Source organism: Gossypium arboreum, chromosome 12 (assembly GCF_025698485.1).
Source record: "Gossypium arboreum isolate Shixiya-1 chromosome 12, ASM2569848v2, whole genome shotgun sequence".
Lineage (NCBI taxonomy): Eukaryota > Viridiplantae > Streptophyta > Magnoliopsida > Malvales > Malvaceae > Gossypium > Gossypium arboreum.
Window position 1 is genome coordinate 86,336,405 of NC_069081.1, and position 16,947 is coordinate 86,353,351.

The window sequence follows — 16,947 nt, forward strand, 5'->3', positions numbered from 1 at the left end:
AATTGGAAAACTCCGAAATATGTTTTAGAGGTGCGAAGTTTTTTAGGTTTAGCAGGTTACTATCGACGTTTTATAAAAAAAAATTTGATTATTGCTTCGCCGATGACCAGATTATTATAGAAAAATGTTGAGTTTGTTTGGTTTAATAAGTACTAATAGAGTTTTGATCAGGTGAAGAAAATGTTGATGGAAGCTCCAGTCTTGACTCAACCTGAATCTGGAGTAGTGTATGTTGTTTATAGTGATGCGTCTCTCAATGGTTCAAGGTAGTAGCCTATACTTCTTGACAATTAATGTCGCATGAGAAGAATTATCCTACGCATGATCTAGAGTTGGACATGATTGTATTCACTTTAAAGATTTAGAGACATTATTTATACGGCGAGAAGTGTCACGTGTTTACAGATCACAAAAGTTTAAAGTATTTGATGACTCAGAAAAACTTGAATTTGAGACAAAGTCAGTGGTTAGAATTACTGGAAGATTACGATCTGGTTATTGGTTACCATCGACGAAAGGTTAATGTAGTTACAGATGCATTTATTCGATAGTCGTTATTGTTTGCACTTAGAGTGTTGAAAACTCATTTAGCTTTTAATGATGATGGTTCTATATTAGCAGAGCTGAGAATAAAACTTCTGTTTCTACAACAAATTCGGTAATTCCACGATGACGATCCGAAGTTGGCGTTGAAACGACAGATGGCTCAAAATAATTTGAGTTCAAACTACAGTGTTGATGGTAGTGGTCCATTGAGTTATCGCGATAGAATTTGTGGACCGAGTACTTTAGATTTGAAAATTGATATTCTTTTTGAAGCTCACAATAGTCTGTAATCTATTCATCTGGGTAGCTCGAAAATGTATTGTGATTTGAAACAGATGTATTGGTGGTCGGGTATAAAACGAGAAATTTGTGAATTTGTAGCTACATGTTTGATTTGTCAGCAGGTGAAAGTAGAACATCAGGTACCAACAGATCTATTACAACCTGTTATGATTCCTGAATGGAAATGGGAACGAGTCACGATGGATTTTGTATCTAAGTTACCTGTAACTCCAAGAAAGAAAGATTCGATCTGGGTGATTGTTGACAAACTGACTAAATTGACACATTTTATTCTAGTCAGAACAGACTTTACACTTGAGAGATTAGCGGAACTATATGTATCTGAGGTTGTGAGATTAAATGAAGTTCCGAAATCTATTATTTCAGATCGAGATCTGAGATTTATATTGAGATTTTGGAGTAAACTTCATGAGGCTCTAGGCACTAAGCTTAATTTCCGCACAGTAATTCATCCTCAGATGACGGACAATCAGAACGAGTGATTCAGATTCTGAAAGATATGTTGAGATGTTATATACTCAAATTTAAGGTAGTTGGGAAAAATATTTACCGTTAGCTGAATTTGCATATAATAACAGTTATCAATCCAGTATAAAAATGACAACATTTGAAGATCTTTATACGAGAAAATGTAAAACACCGTTGTATTGGTCTGAGCTGAGTGCATCCAAAATGGTAGGAGTTGATTTGATTCAAGAAACTGAGGATAAAGTTCGGATTATTTGGGATAGTTTGAAAGCTGCATCTAATCATCAGAAATTAGATACGGATTTGAAAAGAAAAGATATAGAATTTGCTGGTGGTGATCGGGTATTCTTAAAAGTCTCTTCATGGAAGAAAGTGTTACGGTTCGACATGAATTGAAAGTTGAGTTTGAGATTTATTGGATCGTACGAATTTGTTGAAAAAATCAACCCTGTAGCTTATAGAATAGCTTTGCCCTCTAAACTCAAGAAAATCCATAATGTTTTCCATATATTGATGCTGAGACGATACAGATCTGATCCTTCACAAGTGATTCCTCATAATGAGATTGAGCTACAGTCAGATTTGACGTATTTGGAGGAACTAGTGAGAATTTTAGCCCATGAAGTCAAAGAATTACGGAATAAACGAGTGCCATTAGTAAAAGTATTGTGGCATCGTCATGGTTCTGAAGAAGCTACCTAGGAAACCGAAGAATCACTGAGATTACAATATCCGAATCTATTTTCAAGTAACAATTTCGAGGACGAAATTTTGTAAGGAGAAGAGTTGTAACAGCTCAATTTTTTCAGTGGTATTAGAAACAGTGATTTCAAGGCCACTAAATCTGATGAGTAAGTTCGTAAATATTATTATTTAATATTTACGAGTCAAATATGGTTTTAAAAAGGTTTTTTAATTGGTAGTTTATGTTTTATAATGATTTATTAGGTTCGATTGGTAAGACTCTAGGTCAAATGGTTTTGGAAAGCGAGGTATCAGGACCTCATTTCTATAAACTGAACCGTAAATATTTATAAAAATATTTATGAAGTGTCATTAAGGTGGTATTAAAGTTTCATTAAAAAATTTTAACGTTTCAATAGTTAATTAATTAAAAGGACTAAATTGAAAAAGGTGCAAAACCTTCTAATTAAAATAATTAAGTGATTAAATGGCTTGATTAATAAATGAATCAGGACTTAAGAAACAATTATACCTAAATTGATATAATAGGATCATGTAAATGAATTTCGATGAAATCGAATAAGATGGTTTCGGACCACAAATCCAATCTGAAAATAAAATTTATTTTTATTTTATTACATGGTCCATAATATGTTAGAAATGTAATGTGAAAATTTTGATAAGAAAATTTTATTGATTATGTGTTTATTACGAGAAGGACTAAATCGCATAAAATGAAAAAGTTGAATTCTAGTAGCTAAAAGGATTAAATAGCTTTGGAATTCAACTTGAGGTCCTTCTATGGTAATTAGACTATTAAAGAAAAGTATGTAGATATTTTGGTGACTCATCCATGGAAATTTAGAAAAAGGGCAAGGACTAAATTGGAAATTGATTTAATTTAATTAATTAAAAGATGATAAAAGAATTATCATCTTATTTTCTCATCATCTTTCCCAAAAGTACATGGAAACCCTAGGAGAGAGAGAGAAAACTTTCATGGCTTAATTGGGTAAGTTTTCTTGTCCCGTTTTTAGTAATTTTGATATTTTTGAAACCGAGATAGCTTAATCTATCTATTTGGGGGATCAATTTGAAGAGTTATCAAAGTATGGAAATTAGGTCATGGATGTATATGCTAAAAATTAGAAATTTATGGTAGAAAATGAAAAGGTTGTTGATAGATAAACAACTTTTACTAAGTGATTTTTTATGAAAACATGATTTAGGGACTAAAATGTAGGATTGTGAAAATGGATGAAAAATTCTGAAATTTATAGAAAATATGTGTTGTAAATTCTATATTGAAATTTCGGTTAGGTTTTGAATAGGGAGTAAATTTCATAAATTTCATTTTCCGAGCCTAGGGACAAAATTGGGATTTATGGAAAAGTAAGGGGCAAAATGGTAATTTTACCTAGGATATAGATTGAGTCCAAATAAATATGAAATGTGTGAAATTTATGATTAAGTTTATTTATATAGATCCAGCCAACACAAATTTAAGGTCAGATCGAGGAAAAGGAAAGGTTTCGGATTAGTAGATTTTATACGCGAACCAGTGTTGAGGTAAGTTCGTGTAACTTAATTGAGCATGTAAATATGTTAACTTGAATGTTATGATTGTATGCAATATGATTTATATTTATGTGAATGTTGTAAAAGTGTGAAATGATTACATGTTCAGAAATATTGGGAAAAAAAGAGGGGTAAAGTCTCATTTGAATATTGAATTTCGATGGATAAATGTGATTGTCTTATAAAATGAGGTCCTGTATTTGTTGCTGATGGGATTTAGCTCGGATGAGCAATCCTATTGATTTCATTATAGAAAGGATTTAGCCCGGAAGGGTAATCCTGATATAATCCCTCTCGAATATATGTTACAATTAGGATTTAGCCTGGACTGGTAATCCTAATTGAGCTCTACTGAGCATACGTTACATAAAGGATTTAGCTTGGACTGGTAATCCTATAATACGATATGTGGCTAGAGAGTGTGTTCTTGATTAAATGCCCTAATGGGTACTCTTGAATAAGAATTGACGAGTTATTGAATTGTACACCTTGAGTGTACTACTTGAGTATCCATCGGAATTCCAATGATTCAACGGACACAACTCTTGGCATGATAAGAGAATTATGGGATGAAATGAATAATGTCTTGAAGGAAAATTGTTTAATGAGCTCATTTATGTTTACTTGATGTATATGAAAATTTTGTGACTACTATGTTTGATTGAATTCATGTGTTTAGGCAATTTTGCCTAGTTGATGGAAAACGTGATATTGTATGCTTAGATTTAATAAACAGGATTGGTAAGTTTAGTTTCCGTTATACGAACTTACTAAGCATGTAATGTTTACATAGTTTTATTTTTCCTATTTTATAGTACTTAGAAGCTCGCGAAAGTTGGAGATCAGTCGAGCATCATTACACTATCCACTAGCTTATTTTGGGTATATATAGTCAAATCATTTTCGTATAATGGCATGTATAAGCTAACTTGGCCATAGATGGCTTACATATGTTGTTTGAAATCAAGCTATTGGAATGGCTAGTAATGATTGTTTTGATATACTTGTAATGTCATACTATAATAGCTACATACATGTTAATGGTTGATCAAATTATGCTTAACATATGGAATATACCAAGATAAGATTATAAACAAGTATGCATGTAATGATATGCCATGTTGAATGATAGAGTTTGTTTAATTTTGAATGTTTGAAATGGTTGATATTTGGATGTGAGTTTAAGTACAGGTCATTGGTGTGACTTTGGGTGAGAAATGAAGCTAGAAATCGCTTGTGTAACACACAGCCTGGTACATGGGCGTGTAGTTAGGCTGTATGTCCCCTGCACCTTAAATTTGAGAAAACAGAATGCTTAGAATTGAGCACACAGGCAGAGACACGGGCGTGTGTCTCAGCCATGTGTGCTACATGGCCTAGAACACGAGTGTCTGTCTTGGCTGTGTGAAACCTGCACCTAATTTTAAAGAATTTAATTAACCACACGGCCTAGCACACAGGCGTGTGGCATGGCTGTGTGCACAAGTCAAAGGGTTACATGGGGTCGAACACAACCTGCAGCATGTGCGTGTCCCTTGGACCACACGGGCATGTGAGCCCTGTAACCTAGAAAATTTTTGAAATGTCATGAAAAATTCTTAGAGTTTCTGATTAAGTCCCGACTTGATTTTAATGCTCATATTAGGCCTCGAGGGTCCATTTAAGGGACGATATGAATAATCTCAGTTAATAAATAAAATTTACGAGAATTATTTAAAAAATATTTTGAAAGTTTTGGTAATACTCTGTAACCCTATTCCGATGACAGATACGGGTTAAAAGGGTGTTACAGGGACGGCATGTTAATTGAAAATAATAAAATAAAATGATGGAATGGAAAAATTGTAATTTACTTAAAATTTAAAATAAAACAAATTGGAATTTGAAAGTTTTCTATACATTCTTCTTCTATTTTTCGGCCTAAACTGCCATAGAAGGAAGCTTTAAGTTGGTTCTTCATTTTTTTTTTGTTTCATATCAAGATCTCGTAGATACTCGTGACAAAAGAAAATAGTTGAATAGTCCCTGAACTTCTACAATTCAGTCCAGGTAAGTTCGTACGGTTAAAATTTAACATTTGTATAAATTGATGATTGGTATTATGTATATATTCTATTATTGAAAATAAATTATTGTTTGAATTATAATATTGAGTTGGATACTCGGTTTGAATTGAACACGAGACTTGAGTACATTCGTGATTTGGTGTATGATGGTATTAGAAGGAGATATTAACATTATTTCCAAGTAAATCGAGGTTCAGCATTTGTTCAGAACTCTCGTGTTTTACTTTCTTTTTATTTGGCGTAATTGGGTGGATCAGCTCTTACGAGCTTCTATTTGCGTATTCAGGAAGACTAGCTCTTATGAGCTTCTATTGACGATATACTCTTATCCGTAAGTCGTTCTTCAAATGAAAAAATCTTGGTAAGATTATTTATTCAATAAATTTGAAAGACATATTATTTATTTTTATATTTATTTGAATACGGATGTATTTATTGATTGAAGTTGTGAATGACAATGCGTTGTCATGAATGATTTTTATTATTTGACTTATTATAGTTAGTTCGGTAAGATTTTTGCTTAACTCGTCAAAGTTACTAAGCTTCATTAAGCTTATTTGTATTGTTTAATGTCATTGTAAATTTTCAAAAGGTTGGACGATCGGATCAGCACTCAAGTCCCTCTATCTAGCTTATCTCGGTAGTTTTTGAAATGTTCAATATGATTTATATGGCATGTATAGGCTTTTGTACAATCTTGGTCAAAGTTTGGCTTATGTAAATATTATGAATAATATTTTGTTTATATAACCAACTTACATATTGGTATGAGAATAAGGTATAATTGTGATGTTAGTATAAGTGATACATATATATGTATGTATTTGAATTGTAGTGAACTTTTGTACCTTTTTTATGTAAATTAATTAGTTAAGTTTGGATACTTGGTTGGCATATTTTTAAGTTGTCATTTGAGGTGCCTAAGGGCATATTGGTTGTATGTGGTGATAATACATGTTTAAGACTTGATTTTAGCTTATTTTGAATGCCTTGTTATGGCTTCTTGATGTGTTATTTGTTGAATCTAGGTTAATGTCAATTTGAGTGAGAATTGTGGCTCACAAAATGGCCTGTTTTCATCCGATTTAGTCCCGACTTGTTTCTAATGCGTATTTCAGGTCTTGAGGGCTCATATGTAATGAAACGAGTTAGGGGTATTACCTGGACTAATTTGAAACAAATTAGAAAGTTTTAGAAAAGTATGTGAAATCTCCAAAATAAGGGTCACAGGACCGTGCGACCAGACCATGTAACATAGCCCCCAGGCCATGTAACTTTCAAACCAGGGACACACGGCCGTGTCCCAGCTCGTGTCCTTACCCGTGTAACTCACTGAGGAGGGTTACATGGCCATGTCACACGCCCGTGTGCCAGGCCATGTATCTCTCTGAGTTGCACACCAGCTTATGTGCCAGGCCGTGTGCTAGGCCGTGTAACTTACTAACTTGAACCCTAAGAAATTCTCAGATGACACACGGCCGTGTCGCCAGGCCGTGTGAACCCAAAATTGACCTAAAATCAAGTCATTTCACAATCAATTCACACCTAACAAATCTAACTACTTAAGCATACATCCAAAGGACTTAAAAAACATTCACAACCACATAAACATGCCATTTTAGACACCCTAAATTAACTAACCAATGTGCCATTCCAAGACACCACAATTATGTCAACACATCAACTATCAAAACATATCAATATTGCCTCATTTCCTGCATGATAACCTAATTCAAGTATGTACCAAAACATACCACAAAATAATCATCTTCAAACCACTCTAATTACACCAAAAAGAACCTTGTTTACAAGTATTTTAAAGTAACCAAGTGACATAATTTGGTAAAGTATCAAAGTATACCAAACTAACATATTTATCAATATATTTGCCACTACCCTAGGAGATACAAAATCTACCAAGTTAGATGAATAGTGTGAACCAGTTGAATGATCTTTTCAAATTGTCAACAACGTTTATCTACAAAACAATCTATAAGAACCGATAAGCTTAAAAAGCTTAGTAAGGACATAGTATAACATTTAATCTAATAAAATAAATATAGTTTATATACTATTCGATCCAGAGTTATCAAGTATAAATAGGGGCATGAAAGTGCATTCAGAGTACCGAATTACAAACAGGGGCACATATGTGCAATCAGGGGTACCAAAGTACAAATAGGGGCACGTATGTACAATAAGGGGCACTGAAGTACAAACAGGGGCATGTATGTGCAATCAAGGGTATCGAAGTAAAAACAGGGGCACGTATGTGCCATTAGGGGTACCGAAGTACAAACAGGGGCACGTAAGTGTAATTAGGGGTACCAGAGTACAAACAGGGGCATGTATGTGCAATCATACAATAATTTTCTACTAACATATTAATTAAAGAATCATAATATAAGACACAAGTAGAAATTCATTTATGTATTGAAATACTATGAACTTACCTACTATTCAATTCTGATCAACACGCAGGGACTAATCCGTTATTTTCTCTTTTCCTCGGTTATTATCTTTTTTATTCAAGTTTTGGTCATGCAAGAAAAACTCAAACCGAAGCTTTTCTCCCCTTCAATGGTGAATTTCGGTTCTCCAAAGACCAAAAACATGAAGATGAGCACTTTGTTTTCATCTTTTCGTAATTTTCTTTTTAATTTTTAATTTACCACTTTACCATTATCATTAATCAATAATTTGCATAAAACCATGCTCATGCACATCCACTAATTCTTTAAATGGTATATTTACCATTCAAGTCCCTTATTTTAAGATTTCAAAGCTATTGAATCCCCTTAACTAACAGAACTCAACTTTTACTTTTTTTATGATTTAGTTATTTTTACTTAATTTAATATCTAAACGTTAAAATTTCTTAACCAAATTTTAATACGGGTCTAATGAATCCGTAAATATTCTATAAATAATATTTACGAGTTAACACGATAGGAATTTGTGGTCCCGAAACCACTATTCCGTCACCACTGAAAAATGGGTTATTGTAGAGGTAAAAATTTATTGAACGAATCACACTCCTTTGTATATGTCAGGATTCCATTGATGAGAAGGTTCTAAAGAAAGGCTTACGGTGAATACCTAGACACCCAAAAACAAGGAAGGGCATAGTAAGTGGTGAAATGCTTTAGCAAGTTGAAAATAAGCATATCCGAAGATTCTCGAATAGGTCAACCTTTTGAATTGCTACTGAATCCATGGGTAGACAAGAAGCAACTTGGAAAACTGAAACATCTTAGTACTCGAAGGGAAAAAAAAAAGCAAAAGTGATTCTCGTAGTAGCGACAAGTGAAATGGGAGCAGCCTAAACCATGAAACGCGATTGTTGAAGAGCAATAAAAGCATTTTGCTGCTAGGCAAAGTGTGAAGTGTTGAACCCTAGTTAACAGATTCAAATATCCAACTTCGATATCTAATTCCGCATTGATTATAAAAGATGTAAAATTTTAATTCCTATAATATTGAAACAAATGAACTTTAACAATTAAGACCATATATTTTAACCATAAAAGTTAGCCCTCAACTTCGATTAAAATTTACACAAACTAATAAATAATGTACAAATATCAATAAAATAATTTCTAAAATTAAATATAACAATTAATAATAAATTTAAATATAATAATTAATAATAAGTTTAACTTTTTTATTAGAAAAAATTATCTCATTTAACATCTTATTATCTTAAATCTCATGTAGCTTTTCTTAAATTTTATTCTTTTGTATTCGTAAACCTAACTAAACAAGAAGATGAAGTCATCGGAATCTCTAGATTTGCGAATGTCCCTTTTATTATTTGATCAATTCAATTAGTTAATTTTTAAACAAAAATTAATTAGTATTTAAATAATTAAAATAAATATTATGATATGAATTTATTTTGTAATGTGACATAATTATATTAGGTACATATTACATTATACGAGATGTACATATTGTTTAAGGACATATAATATATTAATTGTTATATCATTAAATTATGAATGTAAAATAATAACTATAACATTATGATATTACAATATACATTCTTCTATTAACGATATGCAACCTAAACCTTAAACATGTAACTAATTGTATATAGGCTAGGCGCCTTTATTACATCAACTAGACTCACTCCCATAGAAAAGTAAAAATTTTATTGGCCAATCCTCATTTGTTTCTCTTTTCTTGCCTTCTTTATTAGTGAAAGGGCCCTCGAGAAAGTTCTTTAGCCAATTCAATAGAATTTGACGTATGGTGATGTTATTTCCAACCAACATATCAAATTCCATTTTATATGCAACCCTATATACCATTATGTTATTAATAATAAACATAATTAACATACCTTAATTATATAATACTAATAGTAACTAACATACCTTAATTATATAATACTAATAGTATATATTATCGTATATTATAAAATTAGTTACATGTTCAAAGTTTAAGTTGCACATCATTAATAGAAGAATGCACATTTAGTATTATAATGTCATAATTATTTTGCATTCAAAATTTAATTATATAGCAATTGATATATTATATGTCCTTAAAAGTGTATGTATATTATTTTTACAATATAATATATACTAAAGATAATTACGTCATTACAAAATAAATTCATATTATAATATTTATTTTAATATATAAATATTAGTTATTTTTGTTTAAAATAATTTAACTAATTGAGATGATGAAATAGTAAAAGAGATAATCACAAATCTAGAAATTCTAATGATTTCATCTTATTGTTCATTTAGATTTATGGATACGAAAGAATAAGATTTAAGAGAAGCTGAATGATATTTAAGAGAAAATTATATTTGAACCTTGTTCAAGTATTTTGTAACCAATTATGTAGGTTTGGAAAATGGATATCCAAAAGGGTCTATCGCTTCAAATATGCAGTGTATAGTGATTTTCATATCCGAAACTATAAGATTCAAATTCGCAATCTGAATTGTCATCCCTACTTTATTATAGGGATTAGATCAAAGTTGTCTCTCTATTATTAAATAAATGGACTAATTTAATCTCTATATTATTTAAAAGAATTAAAACATTTAAAATTATCATTTATAGTTAAAAAATAATATTTTGAAAGTTTTTTATAGTTATGCAAATGAATTTTTTTTTTTGTATAGAGTTAAACTGCAATAAAAAAATCATTCCAACTTTTTAACCATAAATATTAATTTTGTTACAATTTAGTTTTATTTGATTTTTTAATAGTACAAAATTAAATTAACCCATTTAATAGTAAAGAGGTTAATTTGATCTAGTCACCATCATAATTTTGAAAAACAAGTTATTTTGTTTAATAGTTAGCTTTGGTAATATTTTGATATATTTTATTTTAATTAAGAAAACCTCTAAAAATAACGGACTGAACTTTAGTTCGATTGATATCGACATTGTTGTGAGTGCATAATGGTGTGGATTCAAACGCATTCAAATGAGTTTTTCCTCCTATTTAAAAGTTAAAAATAAGTTATAAATAATTCTAAGCATTATATAAAAAAAACTCTAAAATTAACAAAAATCGAGTAGTTCCATTCATTTACTTACATTAGAGAAAAGGATTTCATCAAAACCTAGCTTCGTGGAAATGCATTGGCATGACATGTGGGGCTCCTCCAATCTATTTCACTGGGACAGGTGTCGAGTTCTTCCTTACAAGCCGAACACTTGGTACCTCGTTTGGTCAATTTCATCGCAACCTATCTAGAAAGTTACTATGCTGCCAACTTATCGATTATGAGACTTGCATTGTACACATGTCAAGATCCCAGATTAAAAAAGGGTTACCTTCACTTATAAATACTCGATTTAATATTGGGAAAAAGATCGACCTAAACTAAACATCACCTTTTTTAGGCCCGTCTACCACAGTGTGAGCCATTGTCTAAGCCTCCAACCCTTTTTTGTCATCAACAGGACCAAAACAAAAGAAAACGTGGGTGGAAGTCGAAACAATGACATGTTAGAATGGGGGTACAAATATAAGAAAACAAAAAGTGGAAGGACCCACAAATAACTTCCTGGAAATTGCAAGGAGGTTTCCGAATGATTTAAAACTTTTAAAAGGCAACAAAAGGTTATCAATACAAATACATGTAATAATTTTCATAAAAAAGAGGAAAAAATCAGAATAAAACAAACACAAGATCTCATCATCACTTGTGGGACCATCATTTGGGAAACAGAACAAAGTGCCAACTTTGTTCTCTGGAATGTCGTGTCAGTATAATCAACGCACTCGGATCACAATCACAACCAAAAAGAGTATAATGTTATATTAATCGTTACTTTTTTTACTATATGAAAATGATAGAAAATTATTGAAGAGAGATCGATTCTAGGTTTTTTTAAGTATTATCTTCTATTGAGGTTTTGTTTTATAATTTTGTGGAGGATTTGAATGTGTAAAGTAATAGGTTTAATAAAGTGAGAGCGTCCTATCGAAATAGATTGTGACTTACATAAAGTTAAGAAATTGTTTTAAGAAGTTAAAAATAAATAAAAAATATTTGGAAGAGATAAAGAATAAGTAACTTTTCATTTTGGAAGGCAGATAAAACTACTATCTCCCTATTGTGCATGATGTCCTATCAAGAAAATGTGAGCATTTACGTTTAATAATTTTTTTTTAACATGTGTCCTATAATATATAGGACAGTTTTGAACAATTTTGTTACCACTTGGGCTAGTATACTTGCACTTGGTAAAGGGTAATATAACACGCATGATCTATCTTGGCATGATACTCTCATTTTATTGAATTTACATATATTTTCAAACAATTTTAAACATTTAAACTCTTGTTAGAATTAAATGATAAAATCTCGATCACAAACAATACCAATATCTTAAAAAACATCCATTAACAATTCTATAAATTTAAACTACCCATTTTGATTTGAAATTGTATTCTGTATAATTTCGAGTTTGAAAGAAAGGGTCAAATCATATCAATAGCAGAATTATTTTATATTGAGGAAGATAGGAAATGGGCTCCATTGAGCAACTTGTTATGCAGGTTGGGATGGATCAATTCATATGTTAAATTTGCTAGGGAGACCCCATCCCATTTGGATCCTACCTTTTTACCACTCCTAATTAAAAAAAAAACTACAATTTTAGTTTCAGTCCCTTTATTCTATTAAAATTAAAATTTAACTCACCTACTTTAATATATTATAATTTGGTCCCTTTATTTTTTATTTTTATAATGATTAGTAAGTTCGATTTAATAACATTGTTATTTGTATTGTTAAAGTGATGGGATATTTTTTAAAAGACATTATAATATATAAATTTATTATTAATTTTGGGTAAATTACACCTAATGTCACTAAATTATTAGTAAATTTATACTTTGGTCACTCAACTTCAAAAACTTACAAATAGTCACTGAATTATTCAAAAAAATTTATTTAAGTCTCTAAGCTATTAATGGTTTTTTAAGTTTAGGTATTGAGCTACAAGCGACAATTTGATGATCGGTATGGTAGATCAATACCCACCAATGAGTAGAGAACATGCTTTAGATCAAAGTCAATATATGATCATTGGTGGAGATAGGAGAAAAAAACTATTTAGATTTTGGTTTGTAGATTTGTAACGTTCAATGATGCTTCATGAAAAAAAATTGAATTGTAGAAGAGAAAGGAAAGGAGAGTTTTCGATTGATGTAGTTGGTGTAAATAGAGAAGGCCATACAATAACAATCTTAACAACATTGTGACTTAAGTTTTTCGAATAATTCAGTGACCAATTTGTAACTTTTTGAAGTTGAGTGACTGAAACATAAACTTACTAATAGTTTAATAACCTAGAGTGTAATTTGCCCTTACATTTTTTTATAAAATTTTTAGCTATTATTAATAATCCTCCTAACCCTAAAAGGTGTGATAAAATATGTGTTTAAATGCAATCAAGTATAAATCCTCTTAATAATTGTAATAACAGTTATAGTAATTTGAATTGAGACTTAAATTTATTATCAGTGTAGTTTAATTTATTGATTGAATGATATGATTGAATTCAGGCAGTAGCTAGGGGACCTAAAGGGTTTTGGATCCCTTCAAATGGAAAAGTTTGTATTTAGGATCTTTAAATTTGTATTCTTTTCTAAAAATATAAAAATTTAATTTAATTTTTTAAAAATTATAAAAATATAAAGTAATCAAATAATAAAATTATATTTTTATTATTATAAAAATTAAAATTTAATTTCTAATCTTGAAAAATTTTCCATGTTGCCAACTGATTGAATTGGATGATAATAGGAGAGAGAAATTACAACCGTGAGATTGATTTTATTCATCATAGCTTTTGATTTAGTACGACCAGCCTCCATTGAGGAGACAATCGAATTGATTGCTTTTTTGCTTTGAGATCTCTTCCGTAGTCCCCTTAGGGTCCCTCCTTTCCCACAACATTTTCTATTTTCCCGGAAAATCGGAAAATTCCTTTCTTTACATACACATTTCATTTTCCGGGAAAATTCCAGTACCAAACAAAGAAGATAACAATGACTTTTTCCCCAAAAAAAAAATGCAAAAAGTAAAAACCTGTCAAATGGAATATTATATATACCATGCAGAGAGAATTAACTGGAAATTGCAATTTCAGTTACATAATATGTATCATATGTTCAATTAAGTCCAAATCCGATTATATTAATATAATCAAACCCCAACTGAGAAAAAAAAAATTCAACTTGTTATTGCAAAAGCTAATAATATCTTCATATGTAAGTTCAATGGCAATGGCATCTCACTTATTATTATTTAGTACTGAATTAGTAATCACCCACTTGAGAAAAAAAAGGTGCTCGGTGATGATGATGATGATGAAGACGCCGTTGCATTGTAAGGTCTTTGCCTGAAATAATCCAATGACATTCGTGGAGGTGAAACCGCGACGGTTACTGTCGAAGAAGAATGAACCCTAGAATCCGACTGTGGCGGCGGTGGTCGCGGTGGTGACCCTGTTAATATCACCAGAATCAAACAAAACATCAAGTAAAAAACAGCTTAATAATAAATTCAGCCTTTCATTTTTTTAGCAAAATTTGTTGTTATTTTTTAACAAAATGTAGATTAAAACATTAATATTTTACAGATATTTGGTATGACAATTTAAGTGTATTTCCTGTTTATATGATTTTATTCATCTTATATGTCATGATGAGTAACTAATTTAAAATTATAAAATAAAAATTCAAAATTTTAAAATTCAAAAAGTAACATAAAATGCACTTCAACTATTACGTGAGTGATCATATTAACACTTTTTGAAAGAATGTTAAAAAAATTAAAATTAAATTTAACTTAAAAAATGATGATGACCAAATTGATAAAAGAGATAAAAGATTAAGAGCTAAATTTACTATTATTCTAAAAAAAAGAATGTTGCAGATTATTAAAAAGTGAAGCTTTTTGAGAAGGACTTGCTTGGATGGTTATTATCAGTGGTAGAATTGCGGCCATTTTCAAGCGTGGAGTGTTTCAACTGGTTTTCTTGATTACTGGGTTGTTGTTGTTGATGTTGTGATTTTCGCCGCCGACGATTGTGATCGGCTAATCTTTTCCGGCAGCTACGTTTTCCGTTGTCGAATTCCGAGAGAAGATGGAATCTGTACGGACCGACCCGACGTTAAAGAAGCTTAAGCAAAAAAGCACAGAAAAAAAATGATAATGGCGGAAGTGGTAGAGAGTGAAAATACGAATGCATGGGGAGGGTGTTTTCGTATTTTAAAACGATTAAATGTAATACTACTATAATAAGTAAACAAATCAAACGAGTACGTAAATGGAAAAAAAGAAGCAGGGAGCTTTTTACGGACAGATATACCCTCGGGATCATCCTATGTACGGATAAACCCAATCATTGGCTATCATAGACATCCACAAGGGCATTTCCGTCATTTCCGAACATACATCACTATCTCCTCCCTCCAACTCCAGAGAGCTTAACGAACATCCTATGATTATTGTAAAAAAGAAGAAGGGAATGGCATTTTGGTAAATTTTCTAAACCTGCTGCATTGCTGGCAGAACCGTTGGGTTAAACCGGCGGCAATGACGGTGGAGGCCTTTGAATGGAACTCACAGACTTTATGACGGCGATGGTAGTGTTTAGCGTGCGTAAGATCAGCATTACAACCTTCAGCTTGGCATCTAGGGGAGTTAGTCGAACCGGGTTCACCGGGTCTCGATCTCCGGTAAAGCCGGTTCACGAAATCATCCTCAGCTGAAGAAAAATACGTCCGGCCACCCAAGTTTAAACCGATCCTTGCCGTGAAATCAACCGGTCTAGAAACTTCTTCAGTCTTAGGAACTAAAAAGTAACCCCCTCCTCCATTCCCTCCGGTACCGGAAACAGGATCGAGAGACAACAACGACGAAGGGTGGGGAGTAGTGTAAGCAGACGCGCCGGTGTAAGCGCGTGGGTCGTACATGGAGTGTAAGTAACCATGTTGAGTTTGAGCTTGGAAAGGAACAAAAGCAGCACTTTGTTGATGAGGAAAAAGGGTTTCATTGAAACCAGCTTGATGATGATGATGGGTCGCAGTGTTAGCACCGTAGTGTTCGAGAATCTGACGGGTCGGGTCGGGTTCTTGATCCGCTTCTTCGCCGGTTAAAATCATAGCCGTCGGATTTCCCCATTCGTATTCCAACATTTTGTTACTTCGGCGAAGCTACGCCGTCGTTTTCTTCTGAAAAAAAGAAGCTAAGTTTTTTGAGAAACCCTAACTGAAGCTTGATATTCCCAAGGATGAAGTTTCACTCTTTTTTTTAAAGTGATCGCCTTTATGTCTGTTTGTCTGAAAAAAAAGCCAAGTTTGGGTTTAGTTCCGTTTTTCTGCCTTTCTTTCTCACAGTGTCTGTAAGGAAGAAACTGTGTAAGGAAGGCGGCTTTGTGTTTGTGATTGATTAGTTTTTCTGAGGAGGAAATTACGTGTTTAACCTTTGGTGAATGATGGTGATATGGCTATGTGTTTCGTGTGGGGACACAATGGAAGAACTGTGCAATGAAATTCCGTGTAAACAAAAAGGATCAATTTTGTTATTAGTTCCTTTACTTTGAAAAATTTTTGGATTTAGTCTATTTACTTTGGAAATTTCAAATTTTAGGCCTCACTGTTACTGCTGTGATATTTTGAAATAAAAAATAATAATTTTACTTATTTAGTAGCCATGTAACTAGAAAATGACATTGTAATAAATTTTAATTTAACTAAAATAAATTAATGGTGTTAACAGTTGTAAGGTTAAATTTCGCTCTTAGTACC

The 16,947-nt window shown here is 31.8% G+C and overlaps 2 protein-coding genes across 2 annotated transcripts; one reads left to right on the top strand and one right to left on the bottom strand.

Moving 5' to 3' along the window:
- The first annotated feature begins 1,446 nt into the window (after window positions 1-1,446).
- Window positions 1,447-2,019, top strand: LOC108451143 (uncharacterized). The gene is made up of 2 exons (XM_017748874.1): window positions 1,447-1,697; window positions 1,848-2,019. Exons 1-2 carry the CDS (start codon window positions 1,447-1,449, stop codon window positions 2,017-2,019), a joined length of 423 nt encoding a protein of 140 aa, XP_017604363.1.
- Window positions 2,020-14,236: 12,217 nt separating this feature from the next.
- On the bottom strand, window positions 14,237-16,590 carry LOC108452335 (squamosa promoter-binding-like protein 8). The gene is made up of 3 exons (XM_017750109.2): window positions 15,692-16,590; window positions 15,107-15,288; window positions 14,237-14,640 (listed from the first exon to the last, which is right to left on the bottom strand). The coding sequence occupies exons 1-3, from the start codon at window positions 16,333-16,335 to the stop codon at window positions 14,459-14,461; spliced, it is 1,008 nt and encodes a 335-aa protein (XP_017605598.1). The 5' UTR covers window positions 16,336-16,590; the 3' UTR covers window positions 14,237-14,458.
- Window positions 16,591-16,947: the final 357 nt, after the last annotated feature.

Bases quoted from the DNA above. Each gene is read 5' to 3' on its own strand.
- LOC108451143 (XM_017748874.1), top strand. From the start codon at position 1,447: ATGACAACATTTGAAGATCTTTATACGAGAAAATGTAAAACACCGTTG. The intron at 1,698-1,847 runs GTTCGACATGAA...GAGACGATACAG, and splicing joins TCATGGAAGAAAGTGTTACG to ATCTGATCCTTCACAAGTGA.
- LOC108452335 (XM_017750109.2), bottom strand. From the start codon at position 16,335: ATGTTGGAATACGAATGGGGAAATCCGACGGCTATGATTTTAACCGGC. The intron at 15,289-15,691 runs GTTTAGAAAATT...CGGTCCGTACAG, and splicing joins TTCTGCCAGCAATGCAGCAG to ATTCCATCTTCTCTCGGAAT. The intron at 14,641-15,106 runs GCAAGTCCTTCT...TGATATTAACAG, and splicing joins CACTGATAATAACCATCCAA to GGTCACCACCGCGACCACCG.